Source organism: Mirounga leonina, unplaced genomic scaffold (assembly GCF_011800145.1).
Source record: "Mirounga leonina isolate KUSES-001 unplaced genomic scaffold, KU_Mleo_1.0 Mir_488, whole genome shotgun sequence".
Taxonomy (NCBI): Eukaryota; Metazoa; Chordata; class Mammalia; order Carnivora; family Phocidae; genus Mirounga; species Mirounga leonina.
Genome location: NW_023270777.1, coordinates 2845259 through 2863649, shown reverse-complemented (window position 1 = coordinate 2863649; position 18391 = coordinate 2845259). Strand labels below are relative to the sequence as shown.

At 52.9% G+C, this 18391-nt stretch overlaps 1 protein-coding gene across 7 annotated transcripts in view; it reads left to right on the top strand.

Annotated features, from left to right (window-relative positions):
- The first annotated feature begins 157 nt into the window (after nucleotides 1-157).
- Nucleotides 158-18391, top strand: part of CTC1 (CST telomere replication complex component 1) — a 20062-nt gene continuing 1828 nt past the window's right edge. For 2 of the 7 annotated variants that reach the window (XM_034989562.1, XM_034989561.1), the window contains exons 1-18: nucleotides 160-263; nucleotides 3515-3678; nucleotides 8609-8846; nucleotides 8989-9200; nucleotides 9542-9689; nucleotides 12145-12429; nucleotides 12542-12670; nucleotides 13197-13429; nucleotides 13551-13728; nucleotides 13820-14020; nucleotides 14533-14659; nucleotides 15203-15317; nucleotides 15456-15780; nucleotides 15878-15967; nucleotides 16207-16400; nucleotides 17458-17546; nucleotides 17639-17813; nucleotides 18087-18164. In XM_034989562.1, the coding sequence (XP_034845453.1) occupies nucleotides 231-263; nucleotides 3515-3678; nucleotides 8609-8846; nucleotides 8989-9200; nucleotides 9542-9689; nucleotides 12145-12429; nucleotides 12542-12670; nucleotides 13197-13429; nucleotides 13551-13728; nucleotides 13820-14020; nucleotides 14533-14659; nucleotides 15203-15317; nucleotides 15456-15780; nucleotides 15878-15967; nucleotides 16207-16400; nucleotides 17458-17546; nucleotides 17639-17813; nucleotides 18087-18164 (3014 nt within the window). In that variant the 5' untranslated portion in view covers nucleotides 160-230. Of the gene's footprint in view, nucleotides 264-3514; nucleotides 3679-8608; nucleotides 8847-8988; nucleotides 9201-9541; nucleotides 9690-12144; nucleotides 12430-12541; nucleotides 12671-13196; nucleotides 13430-13550; nucleotides 13729-13819; nucleotides 14021-14532; nucleotides 14660-15202; nucleotides 15318-15455; nucleotides 15781-15877; nucleotides 15968-16206; nucleotides 16401-17457; nucleotides 17547-17638; nucleotides 17814-18086; nucleotides 18165-18391 lie in introns of those variants that run through there. The other 5 variants (XM_034989565.1, XM_034989564.1, XR_004676367.1 and 2 more) reach the window with 4 other exon arrangements.

Sequence of the window (18391 nt, the reverse complement as noted above, 5' to 3'; positions counted from 1 at the left end):
AGCGGCAGAGCGGGAGTCGCGGGGCGGCCGCGGTAGCTGCGCACTGAGAGGCCCTGAGGACGCGGGTGGGAGGGGCTGGAGGCGCAGCCGCCGCCGCGCCCACCGATGACGTCGCCGCGCCCACCGATGACGTCGCCGCGCCCACCGATGACGTCGCCCCGCGGCCTTCCCGTGAGCCCTGGCGCGGCGGCTGTTCGCGGGCTATCCCAGGGCGTAGCCTCGGGCGCATCATGGAGGCCAACCCGGCTCCGGCTCCCGACTCCGTGAGTGCGCTTCTCCGTCCTTGGTACCCCTGTTTCCTTCTGGTCCTGTTTCCTCCACCTTGCTTCTCAGCCTCCCTGCCTTCGCTGGGCGGGTGGGGGCGGGGCGGGGAGCTTCGAGGCTGTTCGTCCTTCCACCGTCGCGGGTTCTGCGAACGCATTTGTTGGCGCCTGCCGCGCCGGCTGTGGGGCTTAGACACGTCTCCGCCCCCTTTCCGGGCTCCCAGCCGGGTGGGAAGCCGCGGGCGGGCTACTGGCGAACGGTGGGGCCCCTGACGCAGCTGGGGGGAAGGGATAACGGGAAGCAAGGAAAGCGTCTGAGACCCGAATGCATGTAGGGGTTCTCCAGGCAGGAAAGTGCTGAAAGAGGTTTCTAGGCGGAGGCAAAAGCACGTTCAAAGGCAAGAGCGAGAACAGGTATCTTTCGAAAACCCAAGTTCGGTTGGGTGGTGGTGGAGGGGTGACGGCTGACAGTCTCGGGCGTCTTGCCAAACAGCGACTTTAACCTGAGGCTGCTTGGGGAGTTCCTGAGGGGTGTTAAGCAGAAGAGCGATCGGATGGGATTTGAGATTTCGTTTCCTGAGGTAGCAGTGTAGAGAGTCCCAGTTAGGGGGCTGTGATCGGAAAGCAGTGAGAGATGATGGTGACCTCGACCACGGCAGCAGTGTTGAGGTTCCAGAAGTGAAAACAGTAGAAAAAAATATATTGAGGAGGTAGAATCTAAAGGACTTGGGTACGGAATGGAAGGCGTTATAGGAGGACTGCGGGTTTCAGGGTAGAATTACTTGGTTGAGATTGCTGTTTGCTGATTGGTGAACGTTGGAAAAGGAGTGGGTTTTTGTTTTTGTTTTTGTTTTAAGGTCATTGTTGGGATGTGTGATGCCTGTAGGTTGGCCAGGTGGAGAATCTGGTAGGCAGATGGAGGTAACGAGAGAGATCTCAACTAAAGTAGTTTCTATGGATGGCTAGTAAGGACATCCAATGGCAGAGGTCACCGAGGGGAAAATGTATAGTGTTCTCAAACTTCAGTTTATATTAGTATGATATAAACTGGGGAGTTTATTTAAAACACAGACTCCTGGGGGCATCTGGGTGGCTCAGTGGGTTAAGCATCTGCCTTCAGCTCAGGTCATGATCTTGGGGTCCTGGGATCGAGCCCCACATCTGGCTCCCTGTTCAATGGGGAGTCTGCTTCTCCCTCTCTCTAGCCACCCCACTGCTTGTGCTCTCTCTCACTCTGTCTCTCAAATAAATAAATAGAAAATCTTTTAAAAAAAATTAAATAAAATACAGACTCCTGGAGCGCCTGGGTGGCCCAGTCAGTTAAGCATCCCACTCTTGGTTTCGGCTCAGGTCATGATCTCACGGTCCTGGGATCAAGCCCCAAGTCGGGCTCTGTGTCAGCCCTGGGTCTGCCTGAGATTCTCTCCCTGTCCCTGTGCCCCTCCCCCTGCTTGTGCGCGTGCTCACTCTCTAAATAAATAAATAAATCTTTAAAGTTCAGATTCCTGGGTCCCCCACTCCTGTCAGGATTCTGTTTCAGTAGATGAGATCCATGAATTCACATTTTTAACAAAATTTAGGGGATTCTGAGGCAGTGGCACAACTTTGAAAAACAGTAGTATTCCATGTGCCAAGTGGTGGACAGGCCCTCAGGAGCTAGAGAGGAAGACAAAAAGTATGAGTCTGGGTGAGGCACTCGTTGTGTCGCTGAGGCAGTGGTGAATGATGATGTGGTCCAATTTTTTTTTTTAAGATTTTATTTTTAAGCAATCTCTACACCCAACGTGGGGCTTGAACTCACAACCCTGAGATCAAGAGTCCTGTGCTCTACCGACTGAGCCAGCCAGGTGCTCTGATCTAGTCCAGTTTTGACAGCCGTGACCACGGGTGACAGTGTTTGGCTAAGGTGGAGTAAAGGTGAAGTTTAGTGGTAGAGCTGTTCACAAGGACACTGAAGTCAATAGAACCTGAAGACAGGTCCCTCGAGCTGCTAATGATTGAGTGATTGTGGAGGATTGAGCAGAAGGCTAATAGAAGGGCATTGGAGGAACAGGGATAGAGCTGTAATGGTTTAGCGTTATCAGTGGGGATCAAGAAGGATAAAGGTCGTACCCCTCAGTACTGTTGAACGCTGTCAGAATTTTATTATTTTTTTAAAGATTATTTATTTATTTATGTATACGAGAGAGAGAGGGATAGAGGGCATGTGCCATGACGGGGTGGGGGGTGGGGTGGGTGACAGAGGGAGAGGGAAAGAGACTCTCAAGCTGACATGGGAGTGGGGGGGGGGGGGGGACTCGATCTCAGGACCCTGAGATCAGGACCTGAGCCAAAACCAAGAGTTGGACGCTTAACCAACTGAGCCACCCAGGTGCCCCTGTCAGAATTTTAAAATAAAGCAGCCCGACGTTGGAAGTAGGCCAAGCTGGTCCCCTTCTCTAGAACCAACTATAGAAAGGCAACTATGTGTCCAGACTGTGGTAAGTATACAAAGGTGGCTCATGTCCTGCTTAAGAAGTCTGCATCTCAGCCGAAAAGACAGAAAACAAATCTGGTGGGATTGCACCTTACATTGATTTAGCTCATGGGAACTCACATGTACATACTTGAGTAGAAAAAGAAATGATTAAAAATTGTACTCCACCTATGTCCTTTTTACATAGTGTTTGTAATTATGCATATTTACATTTATATATACATGTTACTATGTAGTATTGTATCCTATTTATGAGCAACTTAAAGGATTTTTTCCAGGAGTGATTTTGACTATTTTTCAACTTGTTGGCCTTAGAACGACATCCCATGTAAGATGGGACACCACGATACTGTACACGATGATCATTGCTCTCTGTAGAATTATGTGCATGGTGCTGTGGGAGCTCCAGGAAGGGAGCAGCATTCTGCCTGGGGTGGTCAGAGAAGGGTTCCCAGGGCGATGTATGTTCCAGTTGAGCATGTTAAGCACTGGTACGGGTCTGTTGGAGAAAGAGGTAGGACCACCCGCACAGTTCCAGCGGTGCAGCGGGTCATCACACGGTACTTAGAGGAGAAACAGGTGAGACCAAAGCCGGAGGGCCTGCGGTCTGAGGAGGGACCGGACTAAGGCTTCTAAGATTTCTTCCAAGTTATAAACTCCAGTACTTGTTTATTTACATGCCCTCCGAATTTCCTTTTCTATTCCTTTATTCCCCAAATTTCATTGGTGGGCAGGATGGTTAGGAAGATGTTTTAACTAGTTTCCCTTTCCTCAGGAGCAAGTGTGGCTTGAGGCTGCGCAGACCTTCATCCAAGAGACCCTGTGTCCGGCTGGCAGCGAGCCTGATGTCCAGTTGACTCAGTCAGTGATGGACTGTGTGAAGACCACCTGGTTGTCCCAGGGAAAGAACCAAGGTTTTCCCCTGCCCCTCAGCTACAGGTAAGGAGAGGAGGGGTTCAGAAGGGGGTTAACTTTGGGACTAAAAAAGAAGGACCTAGAGTTAACCAGGGGGAAACGAGAAGCATGAGGGTAAACATGCTCAGGGGAGGAAAACGTGCTTGAACACAACCCCCTCTGCCAGGCTTCTCCATCCTCCATCAAGCTGCTTTCTTTTTCTGGTGGCTCTCCTAAATTGGCTGAAGTCAAGTTAGGGACAAGGAGAAGAGGGAGGAAGGTGGGGGAAGATGGAAAATTCGTAAAAAGAGCTCTCAGGGTGGAGAGAGAGGCCAATGTTCTTTTGGGTGTGTGAGGAAACTAAGGCACCGAGTTAAGACATGAGCAAGTGCAGATAGTTGTGTTTAAGACAGGAGTTTAAAGTCTTCTGAAGGTGTTGCGTTTTTTGTTTTTAACAACACTTCCGTTTCTGAAACTGTCCAAAGCAGTGTTAATAAGGTACCACAAGAAAAGGATTCCATGGCCAAATAAGTTTGCAAGACACTGCATATGATATGATAAGCTTCTCTAGGAAAGTCACAAGGCTCATTAACATATTAAAGGCTCTGAAAGTCCTGTGGAAAGAACCCCGTTTACCTCCTCGTAGAAGTAATCATGACTTCAAATGTGGGTGTATTTGTTTTAAGTTTTTATTATTTTTTATTTTTTATTATTATCTTTTTTTAGGGAGGGATAGAGAGAGGGCAGGGAGGGGCAGAGGGAGAGGGAGAGAGAATCCTTAGCAGGCTCCATGACCCGAGCCAAAATTAAGAGTCCATGCTTGGGACACCTGGGTGGCTCAGTCCGTGAAACGTCTGCCTTCGGCTCAGGTCATGATCCTGGGGTCCTGGGATCGAGCCCCGCATCGGGCTCCCTGCTTAGCGGGGAGTCTGCTTCTCTCTCTGCCTGCTGCTCCCCCTGCTTGTGCCATCTCTCTGTCTCTCTCTCTCTCTCTCTGACAAATAAATAAATAAAATCTTAAAAAAAAAAGTTGATGCTTAACTGACTGAGCCACCCAGGTGCCCCTTAAGTTTTTATTTTAATTCCAGTTAGTTAACACATAGTGTTTTGGCTTAACATTTTAATTTTATTTATTTTTTCTTTTCAAATATTTATTTAAATTCTAGTTAGTTAACAGGCCGTGCAATGTTGGTTTCAGGAGTAGAATTCAGTGATTCATCACTTGTATACAACACCCAGTACTCACCACCACAAGTGCCCTCCTTAATCCCCATCCCTAAGCTCCCCCATCCCACATCTGCCTCTATCACCCCTGCCTCTATTTCTGCCTTTATCACCCCTCAGTTTGTTCTCTATTGTTAAGGGTCTCTTATGGTTTATTTCCCTCTCTATTTTTTTCCCCCTTCCCATACATTCATCTGTTTTCTTTCTTAAATTCCACATCTGAGTGAGATCATATGGTACTTGTCTTTCTCTGTCTGACTTATTTCACTTAGCATAATATACTCCACCTCCATCCAGGTCATTGCAAATGGCAAGATTTCATTCTTTTTGATGGCTGAGTCATATTCCAGTGTGTGTGTGTGTGTGTATGTGTGTATACACACACCATCTCTTTATCCATTCATCTGTGTCGATGGACATCTGGGCTCTCTCCGCAGTTTGGCTATTGTTGATAATACCGCTATAAACATTGGGTGGCAGGTCCCTCTTTGAATCTGTATTTTTGTATCCTTTGGGTAAATACCTAGTATACTTGCTGAGTCCTAGAGTAGTTACCTCGAATGTGGGGTGTGTTAGTCCCTTATCTTTATATTTTTATTGCACGTGCATCCATTTCTAAGCTGTGTACTGTAGAGTTTTGTTTACCTTTTGACTTTCTATAAATAGCACCATATCTTATATATAATCTCTGCAGTTTGCTTTTTGTGCTTCACCTGCTCCTGAGATTTACTCCTATCGAGAGCTCTAGCTCATTTATTTCAACTGCTGTGTGGCATTCTGTGAGTGTACTGTCACCGTTTATCCTCTAAAAAACAAAAAAGGCACAAGCCTGTTTAGCTTTGCTTAATTAGGCATTTCCCAGCCTTGCGCGAGCATAGGATACTTTTTCCATGGACTTAAAAACCGCTTCTGGCAGTATGGCGTCCACTCAGCCCCTCAGTCCGTCTCCATCAGTAAAGGCAAGGGATCTTTGGTGAGAAGACAGCTTAATTGTATTCTGTGTTGTCCAAAACATCATTTTCAAAATCCCATACTTTTCTCATCTGAGGACGTTGTTATAAACCAATGGTAAGTAAAAATGCTGCTCCACCAGACTGTGAACCAACTCAATTGCTGCCTTCATTGCAAAAGTGAAAGCCCTCCAAATTCAGTAGTGTGCTTACTGACCCCGTGCATAGTCCGTACTCAGTGCTCAGCTCGTAAAGACCTTAACATTTGCCATATTTGCTCCAGGTCTTTTTTTGTAAGAAATGAAACGTTACAGGTTTAGTCGAGTCTCCTCTGTGCTCTCTCCTGATCCAGTTGGTGGTTCTCTCCCCTTGTCTGGCAGCACCCAGTGTCCCGATGAGCCCACACGTGCCGTTCCAACAGGCAGACGTGCCAAAGGACACATGGGGCCATGTACATCCGTGTCCTGAACCATTCCCAAATCTGCTGTTTATCTTGTTGCAAAAATGGTTTTTGTGTGTATTTGATGGGTAGTAAATGATATCTTATTTTAATCCCAAAGTAATTTCTCAGGAGACACTTACCTGGGGGCTCTTTTCTTTTCCTCCTGTAACTCTTCTCAGTCTACTCCACTGGCTTTAGGTTTTCCTTCGTTTCCTACAGACCTTGTCCACGTCCGTAACTATATTATGATTAAATACGTTGTTTACGTAAATGCAGAAACAGATCTCATTAGAAAACTGTCCTGTTAACATGGGACAGAGAGCTACCTATCAGTTAGTCTTGGTCGAAGAAGATGTGATTGCTGTGAAGCCTCGTGCTCGGGGTTCGAGTCTCCCACAGGTGACTGAGTATGTGCCTAGTGGCCTCCATGATCACAGTCTAATCAAAGAAAGAAAGATCCAGATCTCTCAAGATTCTGGCATTACTGGGATAGTGGAAAAGTGGTAAGTTGGAAACTGTCAGGAAAGGTTCCAAAAGGAACCTTTTTAAAGTTTCTCGTTCTTCAAGATAAACGTAAACGAGATGGCATGATGTGTTGAAGTGAGGAGCCTGTCAAGAATGGTGGGCGAGGCTAGGATAGGAATTATTCCTCGGGTGTAAAGATTTTATTCTTACGTGTTTCCCTTCTTCTTCGTGGAGCGCCTGCCGTGTGCCAGGCCCTGTGCTAGGCATTGAAAGTTGGAGATCAGTGACAAATGGAAGGATTCGAGGTTCTCACCTTCAGTTTCCTGACCTAGACCCTGAAGAATCTGGGGCAAGTGACCCATGTCCTTACTGTTTTGTCCTGAAGGTGCCTAGGGGAAAGAAACCGCTATCTCCAGCTTTGTCCTGGGCCTTTAGAAAAGTAGAGAAGCACAGGGAAAGAACATGGACTTTTGAGTGAGACCCCCCTGGCTTTGCCACCCACACCATTGTGTACCTGACCTCTCCAAGTTTCCTCGTTGGTGGTGGTTACAGGGTTTTTGTGTTTTTTTTTTTTTTTTTTTTTTTAATTTTTTTATTCTTATGTTAATCCCCTTACATTACAACATTAGTTTTAGATGAAGTGTTCCATGATTCATTGTTTGTGCACAACACCCAGTGCTCCATGCAGAATGTGCCCTCCTAAATACCCACCACCAGGCTAACCCATCCTCCCACCCCCCGGTTTTTGTGTTTTTTTAAGATTTTATTTATTATTTATTTGATAGAGACAGTGAGAGAGAGAACACAAGCAGGGGCAGAGGGAGAGGGAGAAGCAGCCTCCCCGCTGAGCAGGGACCCCGATGCGGGGCTCGATCCCAGGACCCCGGGATCGTGAGCTGAGCCAAAGGCAGACCCTTAATGCCTGAGCTACCCAGGCGCCCCATTTGCAGGGGTTTTTGGTGAAGCTTCAGTGCATTACTGAGCACGAACGGTCCCACTATGGTGTATGCATAGCAGGGACTCAACACATGCTAGTCACCATTTTTGCCTTTTATATTGTTCAAAGCCTTTGGGGGAAGAATGAAACAGATGTGGAAGGGGAGTGCGCCACTCAGGATAGTGTTCCCAGCTGTTAGTGCTCTCCCGGGGGTGGTGGTCATGAGTATAACGAGGAGGGTAAGTTGTGACGCTTCATACCTTTATTCTTTCTCTTCTGCTCGGAAGACCGTAAGAAGGCGCGTGTGTGGAATAATGGGATTACAGATGTGAATCCGTCACAACTTCGATAAATTCGCTGTTCACATTCTGAGTGCCGCACCTCGTCGTTGATAGTGACGAGCAGTGTTGAGACACTTGCCTGGAGAATGGCTGATCTCAAGCATCTTTTGAGATTTGGGAGCTCTAGATATGGACTCCCACCTCAGCCTCTGCTTCCCCGCCGGTCTCAAGTGCTGTGATATCGCAGACTAGGAAGGAAGCCTGGCTGGGGCCACTGAGGTTGGGCCATTGGCACATGCCCCAGCAGCCCCATCGGGGTTCTCTGTGGAGCTGAGAGCCGAGGTGCTGTCAGAGGAGCCACGCTCATCCCCCTAGGCTGCTGGTGCACTCCTTCGTTTCTCTGGGTCCTCTCTGTGGCACCGTCTTGTTCAAAGTGTCACTCAGCACTGACTTTCCTCCTCCCGTCCTTAGGTACTCCCCAGTCCTCGGGCCCAGACCTCATCCTCATTTCCTTAGGCTCCGAGCCCTGAAGTTCTTGCCGTTCAGTCAAACTCCTCTCTTAGTCTGTGGTTTCCATTGGCCTTTCCTTGGGATCTTGGGGGACTTGTTGGGGTTGAGGGTAGTTTCCTAGGCTTGGATGCAGCTTTGCAGGACCTCTGCTCCGTTTCCTCTGCAGCTTTGTCTCAGTACAGGACCTCAAGACCCACCAGAACCTGCCATGCTGCAGCCTCCTGTCCTGGAGCTCTAGTGCGTACCAGGCTTGGGCCCAAGAGGCTGGACCAAATGGGACCCCCCTACCCCGGGAACGGCTCTTACTCTTAGGGACACTCACAGACCTGTTGGGGGACTTGGAACAAGAGTGCAGGAAAGGAGACCTCTATGTGAAAGATAACACTGGTGTCCTGACCTGTGAGGTGAGTAGGAAGGCGGAGGTCAGGTGTCTCAGAGCCTCACAAGGATGGTCTAGGGAGCGAGGCAGTTAAGTCTCTAAGGGAAAAAAGGAGGGTGGGTGGGATGCTAGGGTCCGGGTTAACCCTTGCTCTTGGTCTTTTCTAGCTCATAGATCTGGACCTGTCTTGGTTGGGCCATCTCTTCCTGTTCCCCAATTGGAGTTACCTCCCTCCTGCCAGGTGGAATTCTTCAGGGGAAGGACACTTGGAGCTCTTGAGTGCCCCAGTGCCAGTGTGCCCCTCAACCACCAGTCCTGGTCCTCCCACCCCTCTCCCTGTTCTCTACCCAGAGACTGCTTCCCGCCTGCTCAGACACAGGTAATCCTTCCCTGTCTCCGGGAGGATGGAGCGAGGTGAAACGGGGAGGAGGGAGGGAAAGGTCCTGAGAGCAGTCCGAGGCGGGGGCGGCGGCGGCGGCGGGGGGAGTGTTCCCACCTGAGTCAGGGCAACGATGTGGCCTCCCCCGGATGTTGAGTGCGAGTCTTCAAGGGAAGTTTGCCTTATCCAAGGTCAGGAAGAGTTTGAAGGACATCTTCGGCATAACAGCTTTGGGCTAGGGAAATTTTAAATGACTGCTAGGTTATTTACAGCAGAAGGGAAGGCATTTGTGGGGGGAAAAGAGATAAAAATGCCTCTTCCCTCTCATCTTCTTTCCTTAGAGGCAAGCTCAGAGGCGTGCAGCCGAACCTGGCTGGGAAGCTGGTTCGAGTGAGCGCTCTGGTGAGGAGTCAGAAGAAAGCTCACTTTGTCCTGTCTCTCGGTGGCGGCTCCTCCCCAGCCGGCAGCCACGTGTCCATTGTCGTGCAGGTGAGGATTGGGGTCAGTTCAGGGTCGTGGAGGTGCGCAGGAGCTGTCCGGACTCTTGGCAGCAAAGATGAGCATCAGAGCAGGGGCCAGCGTAGGGGGGAAGGGGCGCTGTTTGCTGGGACTTCGCTGTTGCTGGAGGGCTGCAGGTAGTATCGCCCCCGCACGCAGGAAGGAGGGGACACGCTTTTCTGCTGTGCGCTTCGTGTGCATAGACAGCTGTCGTATCGTGTGTGACTATTTCAAAACCTGTCGGAATCACTTGTTTTTCCCGTGCATTAGCAGGATGACCACAAAAATGATCCAGCTCAGCACCATTAAGGCATCGAGTATGTGCACTTTTTTTTTTTTGGCCAGGTGCACTTTTTAAAACACTTGGTACTTTATTATTTACTCTCTTTCGACGTCAACTGGTATGATTTTAGAATCATTAATTTTTTTTTACACTATTATCTAATGACTTACGTAATTATCTGAATAATGTTTCAAAGGCATTCAAAACAAAAGATAAAAAGGCTCTCTCAGATGCATATCAAAAAGGGGAACTCTGACGTTTATTAGCGCTGTTAGAATTCTTGTGTCATATGCGTCATGAGCTTGAGTGACAGTGATTAGCGGGTACAGGAACGGAAAATGGTAACACTAAGAATGCTTAGGAGCTGCCCCAATTTCTGGTCTTGTTTCTCCTCCCAGCCTAGAGAGGAGCTTCTGTATTGTCTTTACGTTAGACTGTGTCACGTCTCCTCGAGCCCAGTGGGCATGCTGCCCCGGGTGGGGCTGGCTCAGGGGAGAAGCGACCTTGCTGTGTTTGTAGCCTGCTGCAGACGTACTGGACACACTGTCACCCTAGGTGAGCCCAGGGAGTCTCTTCTGTGAGGGAGGAGCTGAGATCATCATCTCTTGAAAATGAAGGACTGGATCTGAAAAGAGGAGAAAAGGCTCAGGGTAACTGCCTTGCTAGGCAGTCGGGGATGAGAGGCTGCTGCTGAGGAGTGACCGTGGCCCTGCTGGAGGGGCATTGGCGCTGGGGTGACGGGGGTCTGACCTCCACAGGTAGGGCTCTTGTCTTCGGAGAGGAGCGGAGGACGCGGAGCGGTGGCGACCCGCTGCGGTGGCCTCGGGGCGCAGCGGGCCCAGACGGGCAGGGCTCCGGGTCCGCGTTCGGATGCTGGCATTCCGACAGGAAGGGAAGGGGTGTCTGAATACAGGCGGCAGGGCCGCGATGCCGGCGGTCCTGCTGAGGGCAAGAGGGCAGTGCGGACGAGCAGAAGCACCGCTCCACGCGGGCCGCCTCCTGGACTCAGACCACTGGTGACCCTGGCCGTGCACCAGCAGGCACCGTCAGGCGGGGCCCAGCAGCACAGTGACGAGGGGTGGCGGCCCAGGTGTGACGGCGGTACTCACCTGCTTCTAGGGTAGAAGTGGAGGTCTGTGAGGCTCGAGTGTCCTGAGTCAGCGGGTTCGCCCCTGCGAACGGCAGCGTGCTGCGTGGGGCCTGTGGGAGGAGCATGCCCTGGACGGTTGTTAGGTTTGGGAACTGCTTTCTTCCCCTCGTGCTTAAATTTCTCAACAAGCACCTTCTGCAGTCCCTATGACACCCTGCCGTCCGCGGTTGTTTTTTTTCCGTACTTCGGGCGGTTCTCATCTTCCTGTAAAATCAAGTCTTCAGCAGGTCATTGCTGGGTTTTCCCCTACTCTTGGCTCTCCCATCTTGTGTCCTGCGTCTCCCAGGAACGCTCCCCCTCCATCCCAGCCAATGTTCTCACTGCCTCGCTCATCCTGAGCTCTGAACGCTTTTATGTTGCTGCCTCCTGCTGGAGTCGCCCCTCCCTCCCCCTCTTCTCCAGTTTGGCAAAGCAGAGACGTGCCCTTCAGGACCCTGTGTGGACTCCACTTCTTCCACTGGGTCTTCCCGCTCGTTCCCACCCACCCTGACCTGTCTGGCCCCGAAACCTTGCCCACTGTGTGTGGTTTTTGGTACTCGATCGTATATGGTTTCACATTGTTACTTGAGTTTGCATCTGTGTTCCCCAGTGGGTTGAGATGTGTTGGGAGAGAGGGACCAGTCTGTTGTGTTCCCTTCACGTCTGTCCCAATACCGAGCACATACATACCTGTACCTATAGGTTAAATAAATGAAGGTGGTTTGTGTGTTACGGGGTGGGATGGGGAAATGCAAAAGCCATGGAGTCTTGGGTGGAATGTTTCTGTATTTTGGAGGAAGTTTTAGGGATGGTTTGCATCTTGAGGGAGGGATTGGGAAATACCTGGCATCTCCCGTGAGAGGGAGGCAATCCAGGAGGTTAAGATTGAATTGTCAGAGCGCAGGGAGAGGCCAGGCAGAGCTCAGGAGGGGCGGGTCGCTGAGGTCAGATCGTGATGGGGGGAGACTCTGGCAGAGGGGCGGTGTTGTGGGAAGCATCTCATGTGCCGTGTTGCCTGCCCCCGCACAAGCCAGATCCCTGCCCAGCTGGTGTGGCACCGAGCCCTTTGGCCTGGTAGGTCCTATGTGCTGACAGCGCTGCGAGTAGTCAGGATCCGCGGGCACTGCTACCGCGTGTGGACGACCAGTCCCTCCTCCCACCTGCTGCCACTGAAACCAGAATGCGTGCGAGAGCTGGAACTGGAGCTGGATGGGCCCCTCCTGGAGGCTGATCCCGCACCACCCCCCGTGCCCAGCAGCTCCCAAGACGAGGACAGGGAACCTGCTCTTGTCCGCCACTCGACACTCTTATCCTACACGGTGAGCAAGACAGAGGGATCCGAGAGGGCGGGGCGGGGCGGGGGGGGCAGGAAATGCGGGACTCCAGAGAGGGAGGGAAGAGGGACCACCTGGACCTTTGGCCTCTCCGCAGGGCAAGGTCACTGGCGTGCTGAGTCAGCCGGCCGGCCTGTACGAGGTGGACGGGCAGCTGGCGCTCTGCCTCGCCTACCAGCAGCTCCACAGCCTCAGGAAGGTGGTGCGGCCAGGAGTCTCCCTGGAGGTACGGGCGGCGTCGGCCCTCTCGGCAGTTTCTCCTCCCTTTCTGGGCTGGTACTCAGCAGCAGCAGCAGGGCAGGAACTTCTGCAGCAGAAATGTGAAAGAACATGTGTGTGTCGGAGGGTGGGGGTTGCATACTTGTGCCAGGAATGATTTGGACGGGAGCTCAGATCAGGAGGGAGGAGAGGCTGGGGCACCGGGAGCGTCTCCTTTACGGAGGGGCTTCCAACTGGAGGGGGAGAGGCCGGAGCCGAATCTCCGGAGTGGGGCCAGCAGCCTGGTGAGTAGCGGCCCCTCACCCCCCAGGAGCCTCCCGGCCCGCAGCAAAGCCTAGGGGAGTGCGTGGGAGATGAAGGCTTCCCACGGTGGGAGCGTGTTGTGCAGAAAGGGGCCTGGGACCTGCAAGGAAATGCCGTGTATGGGAGAAACGGTGGTTCTCGGGCGCCGGGACTCCGCAGTAACTCTGCCAGCTGTTTCACTGAGCTGAGGGCTTCACCCCGGCTTTCTCATTTTTTCTGCTTTTCTCCAGCTCCAGGATGTTCACCTCCTGCAGTCGGTGGGTGGAGGGACAAGAAGGCCAGTGCTCGCCCCCTGTCTCCATGGCGCCATTCTCCTTCGGGGCTTCTCTTGTCAGAAGCCCGAGACTCAGTCTTTCTACCAGGCCCAGGGGGCCTCCCTGTTTGAGCAGCTGGTATGGGAACGCCAGTTGGGCCTTCCCCTGTACCTGTGGGCTACCAGGGCGCTGGAGGAACTGGCCTGCAAGTGAGGAGGACTGGGGGCTGGGCCGGGTGTGGAGGGCTAGTGGGGCTAGGGGCCAGGGGTGTAAGATCCTGCAAGAGGCATCCCCCTTGGGGGGCCTCGAGCGCTTCTCTTCCTGGCCCAGGCTGTGTCCCCACATGCTGAGACACCACCAGCTCCTGCAGCACTCATCTCCGGGGAACCCCAGCCCGGGACTGCAGCTCCTGGCTCCCGTCCTGGATGTTCTGGCTCCGCCGGGCAGCACGCGTCGGAATGCACACAAGGAGATCCTCGAGGAGCCGCATCACTGTCCCCTGCAGAAGGTGCAAGCATGTGCCGGAAGCATGGGTGGCCGAGCTCATGCCGTGGGGGACCTGCGGCCGCACACTCTGATTTCTCTTCCTTCCCCCACAGTACACGCGGCTGCAGACGCCCTGTTCTTTCCCTACTCTGGTCACCCTGAAAGAGGAGGGGCGGTGCAGGGCCTGGGCCGCCTTTGACCCTAAGAGCCTCCTGCCCCTCCCAGAATCTTCACATCTGACCAGTTGTCAGCTCAATCAGCGTGTGTCCTGGTCCTGGCTCTCTCTGCTGCCCGCCACCTCACACCCAGCCCAGGTAGGTGGGGCGCCGGCGGTGCGCAGGCCTCCTCTCTTGGCCGCCCTCACTGCCGCTCCCATCGTCCTTCCCTGTCCCCGTGGCTGCACCAGCCTCTAACCAGACCATTCCGCCTCTTCTCATCCTATCCGTTTTCTCCACGGCAGATGGAAAGTGGGGTACGGCCTCACTTGGCTTCCAGAGCTGTCTTGTGCTAAATCCTTTTCTGGTTCCTCCCAGAGCACATAAGATAAAATGCAAAGTCCAGCACATAAGATAAAATGCAAAGTCCTTGCAGTACCCTGTGAGGTTCTAACCTCAGTTTGTACACTTTCTCCCCCACCACTAAACGTGTGAACGCATGGGTGTTCTTTTCGTATCCGTCTTCGCCGCTCCAGTGTAAGTCCTTTGAGGTTGGAGACTGGATCTTTTGTCCACTCTGTGGCTAACGTTTAACGTGGCATCTGACACAGAGTGGTCGCTGAGTATTTGTTGAACAAATACTCGATACCTTGTTCTTCGTCTTCCTGCAGATTTTAATTGGGGTTCTGGCGGCTTCGTCTCATAAAGGCTGTCTGCAGCTTCGGGACAAAAGTGGTTCCCTCCCCTGCCTAATCCTGGCCAAGCACTCTCAGCCCATCACTGACTCCCGGTTCATAGGTTTGGAGTTCAGAAGTGGAGAGAAGGGGGCGGATGGGGATGGTCTCAGAACAGTAGGATGGGGGAGGAGGCACCTGCTGGGATGTTCTTGAGATGCTGAAGTGGCCTGTGTTGATCTGCAAGTTTTAGGACAAGTCTGGGACCCTGGTGTTGGCAGAGCAAAGGAGCGAGGGTTTCTCTAGCCAGAACTCCAACCCCCAACATTCATTTCTCCCACCATAGCTTCGGACGTGCACACCAGCAGGAGACTTCTAAGTTTGGGCTTACTGAGCCGTACTGACGGGGTTTCCTGTAAAGGAAAGTTTCTTAGATCGAGGAACAGGTGTTTTGGGATTTGTGAGAAAGTGGAACTGAGCCTTGCCGCCTAGGAGGCCGGGGCAGGATTGGACTCGTGGCTGGGATGAAGGGAGATATCATCCCTTTGAGGCGGGGCTCAGGTCTGGGCCTTCACCTCGTGTTAGGGGAGCAGCTCAGGCCTGGGACAGGCAGTGAGACCTGCAGGGTGGTCTCCTCTTGCCAAACTAGAAAACTTTCTCTCTCCAGGCTGCTTGGTACGGACAGAGAAGTTCCAGTTGGTCATAGAGCGGAATGTCAGAAGCAACTTCCCTTCCTATAAGGAGCTGAACATGACAGGCTTCATCCAGAAGCAGCAGGCCAGGTTGGCTCCCTGGGGTCGTGGCCACACCCTGAGTCTCTGAGGGGTCGGGCAGGGCCTGGTGCCGGTGGTGGAACGCGGGGGCCCACGACGCCCAGTGCGCACATTGCTAAGAAACCTACTCCTTGTCTCTCCCAACAGAGTTTATATCCAGTTCTTCCTGGCCGATGCCCTGATCCTGCCTGTGCCCAGATCCCTGCTTCACTCAGCCACCTCCGTCACACCTCAGGCAGAGCCCACCCTCCCCGACGGTCCCCACGTAGAACAGAGCCGACTGTTCTTGCTGTCCCACAAGGAGGCACTGATGAAGAGGAACTTTTGTGTCCCCCCAGGGGCTAATCCAGAGGTGCCCAAGCCCATCCTCAGTTTCTACGTATCGGGGAGCTGGCTTGGGGGCACCCAGAGGAAGGAGGGGACTGCATGGGGCCCACCTGAGTCCAAAGGAGATGAGAACAAGGATCAGAAGGTAAACTGGGACTGCAGGGACCTAGGGCCTGACGTCCTGTGCCCTTAGCTCCTGTCTGGGACCCCAGCACCTGCCTCCCTCCCTCCCTCCCTCCCAGGTTCTCTTAATCTTCTGTGGCCCCTCAGTCCGCTGGTTCGAGTTCCTGCACCCAGGTTATGTGTACCGACTCGTGGCTCCTGGCCCTCCTGTGAGTGCCCCACTTGGTCCCTCATTCACCCCGCCCCAGAAAGCTTTTTTGGCTTAGGGACTGGAGAGGGAGTGCCAGTGCCTGGCTACTATCTAGGTCTCCTGGAAGAAGGGCGGATTTAGATCAAATGCAAGGCCCTCTCACCAGCCTCCGGGAAGAAAACAAAACCGATCCTAGTATTTTGTGAACTGCTTCTGGAGCAGGACGTACTCAGAGGGTTGTCTTCCTGTTCCCGGCAGACCCCGCTGCTGTTCGAGCAGGGTGGGCCATCCTGCATCGCACAGCGTCCCCTGGAGTTGGCTGGCTGTGCGTCCTGCCTCAGCGTGCAGGACGAGTGGACTCTGGAACTCGAGAGCGGCGCGGACTCGCCGGCTGTGCTGGACACCAGCAAGGCCCTGCCTAAGACCTCGCTGGACGACCTGCTCAGTGGCAAGTAAATGTCCGCCAGCTTCTGCAGCTCCCGTGGCCACGCTCTCCTGCCGGGCCGGGGCTTGGTGAATAGTCTGGTCCCCCGCACGGCGCATGTGTCTTTGACGGGACTCAGCTTCTAGAGGAGTGACGTCCCCGTGACCGGGTAGCTGGGTTTCATGCCTGAGTTTCTCCCTAGCGCCTTAGCGTTCACTAAAGATCGTGAGCGAGCTTCCTCACAGTTAAGGAAAAGCTGTAGCAATGAAAGGAAATCTAGGAAGGAGAAAAAAAAAAACGAACAAAGCTGGAAGCTCTAGGGCCGGGCCTTCCTCTTCCGTGTGAGCAGCACTGGCTTCAGGAACACCTGTTCTGTCCTTCCGGGGCAGCTGCCGGTGCAGACGATGAAGCCACAGATTTCCCCTGGGGTTTAAGGGGAAAAACAAAAAGCCCTACTGGATTGTATGTGTAATTGTGTAATTTTTACAAACCGGTCTCTAGTAGAAAGGATCGTTTCCAAGGACCCACGATTGGCAGGCGTGGGCACGAGCACCAGCATATAAAGCTGCCAGGGGTGGGCCACCTGAGCTCCTTAGGTGCGCACGCAAACGCAGCTTTAACATCTGCCGTACTTCCTGGTAAGGCCTCTGCTTACGGTGTCGTCTAGGTCCTGAGTGAGCTGCCACAGCTCTGTTTTTCCCATAAGCCCTGTTACTTTTTTTTTCTTTTTAAGATTTATTTATTTAGAGCGGGCGTGCGTCCACGAGCAGGGCGAGGGGCAGAGGGAGAGAGAGATTCTCAAGCCGCCTCCCCGCTGAGCCTGGAGCCCAGTGTGGGGCTCCGTCTCAGGACCCTGAGATCACGACCTGAGCCAAAAATCCAGAGTGGGACGCTTAAAGTGACTGCACCACCCAGGCGCCCGCCCTGGTCCTTTTAGTGCGTGACTTGACCCAGGGCAAGGCTTTTTTAGGACCTTATAAATGATGTTCTAGCATTTACTTTAGCTGCTTTTCTTGTCCTCAGACCCCTCTCCAATCTCTGCTTTCTCATGCCCCTGTTACCACTCTATTTCTGTGACCCTCCAGCTTCACCGATACCCTGGTGTCTTTCTCAGCTGAGATTTTGTCACGGACCTTGTGTGAGCCATTCCTGGCCCCTTTCTGGGCAAAGCCTGGTAATGACGCCTCCTTTGCGGGGAGAGGGGTGAAGTGATGGGACTCTAGGGTCCCGGCAGATGCCCTTGACCCCTCCCCTTGGCTTCTGCAGGCGGCACTCGGACCTCGAGAGCGTCCGTGAAGCTGACCGTGGCCGTGGAGGCTGCCGACTGCCTGTCCCGCCCGCACTTAGACATCTATATCAAAGAGCCACACTTGCCTCCCCCATTAGGACTCCTCCCGGGAGCCCGAGTCTACTTCGGCCAGCTGGAGAAGAAGATGTCCAGGTGAAGATCTGCGAGGCTGCTTGGCCTCCTCCGCCCCCCCGGCCCCCGCTGCAGCGCCTTCTCTTTGATGTGACTTCGCCGTGTAGTCTGTGTGTATGCCCTCTGCCCTCACGAGACACTCCACACCGCCCCTTCCCTCATGCTTCCCTCTGCTTAGGCCACAGCGCAGCCCGCCGGTTGGGGTGGGGGGGGTCTAACTTGTGATCTGGTATCAGCTTCTGCCTCAAATTGACTTCTTTCCCTTCCTCTTCACTCTGCCGCCTGCACCTGCAGATTCCACAATATTTACTGTTGTTTCCGGCCATCCACTTACCTGCAGGTCCTGAGTTTCCCCCCCGAGACCACAATCAGGTCAGTGCCCCAGGCCCCGCTCCCCAGACTTCACAGCCTCGCATCCACATCCTACACGTGGTCCCGGCTCTGGGAGTTTTGCTGTAACTAGTGTTCTCCACTCCTAGTAGAACATGTTGAGTTAGAAGGATTTACTCTGCCCCAAATAAAAATGCCTGATGCTAATTATTTTACCCAGAAAGCTGTAGTGTTCTAGGCTTTTCAGCCTGGTGTTGAAGGCTTTCAGT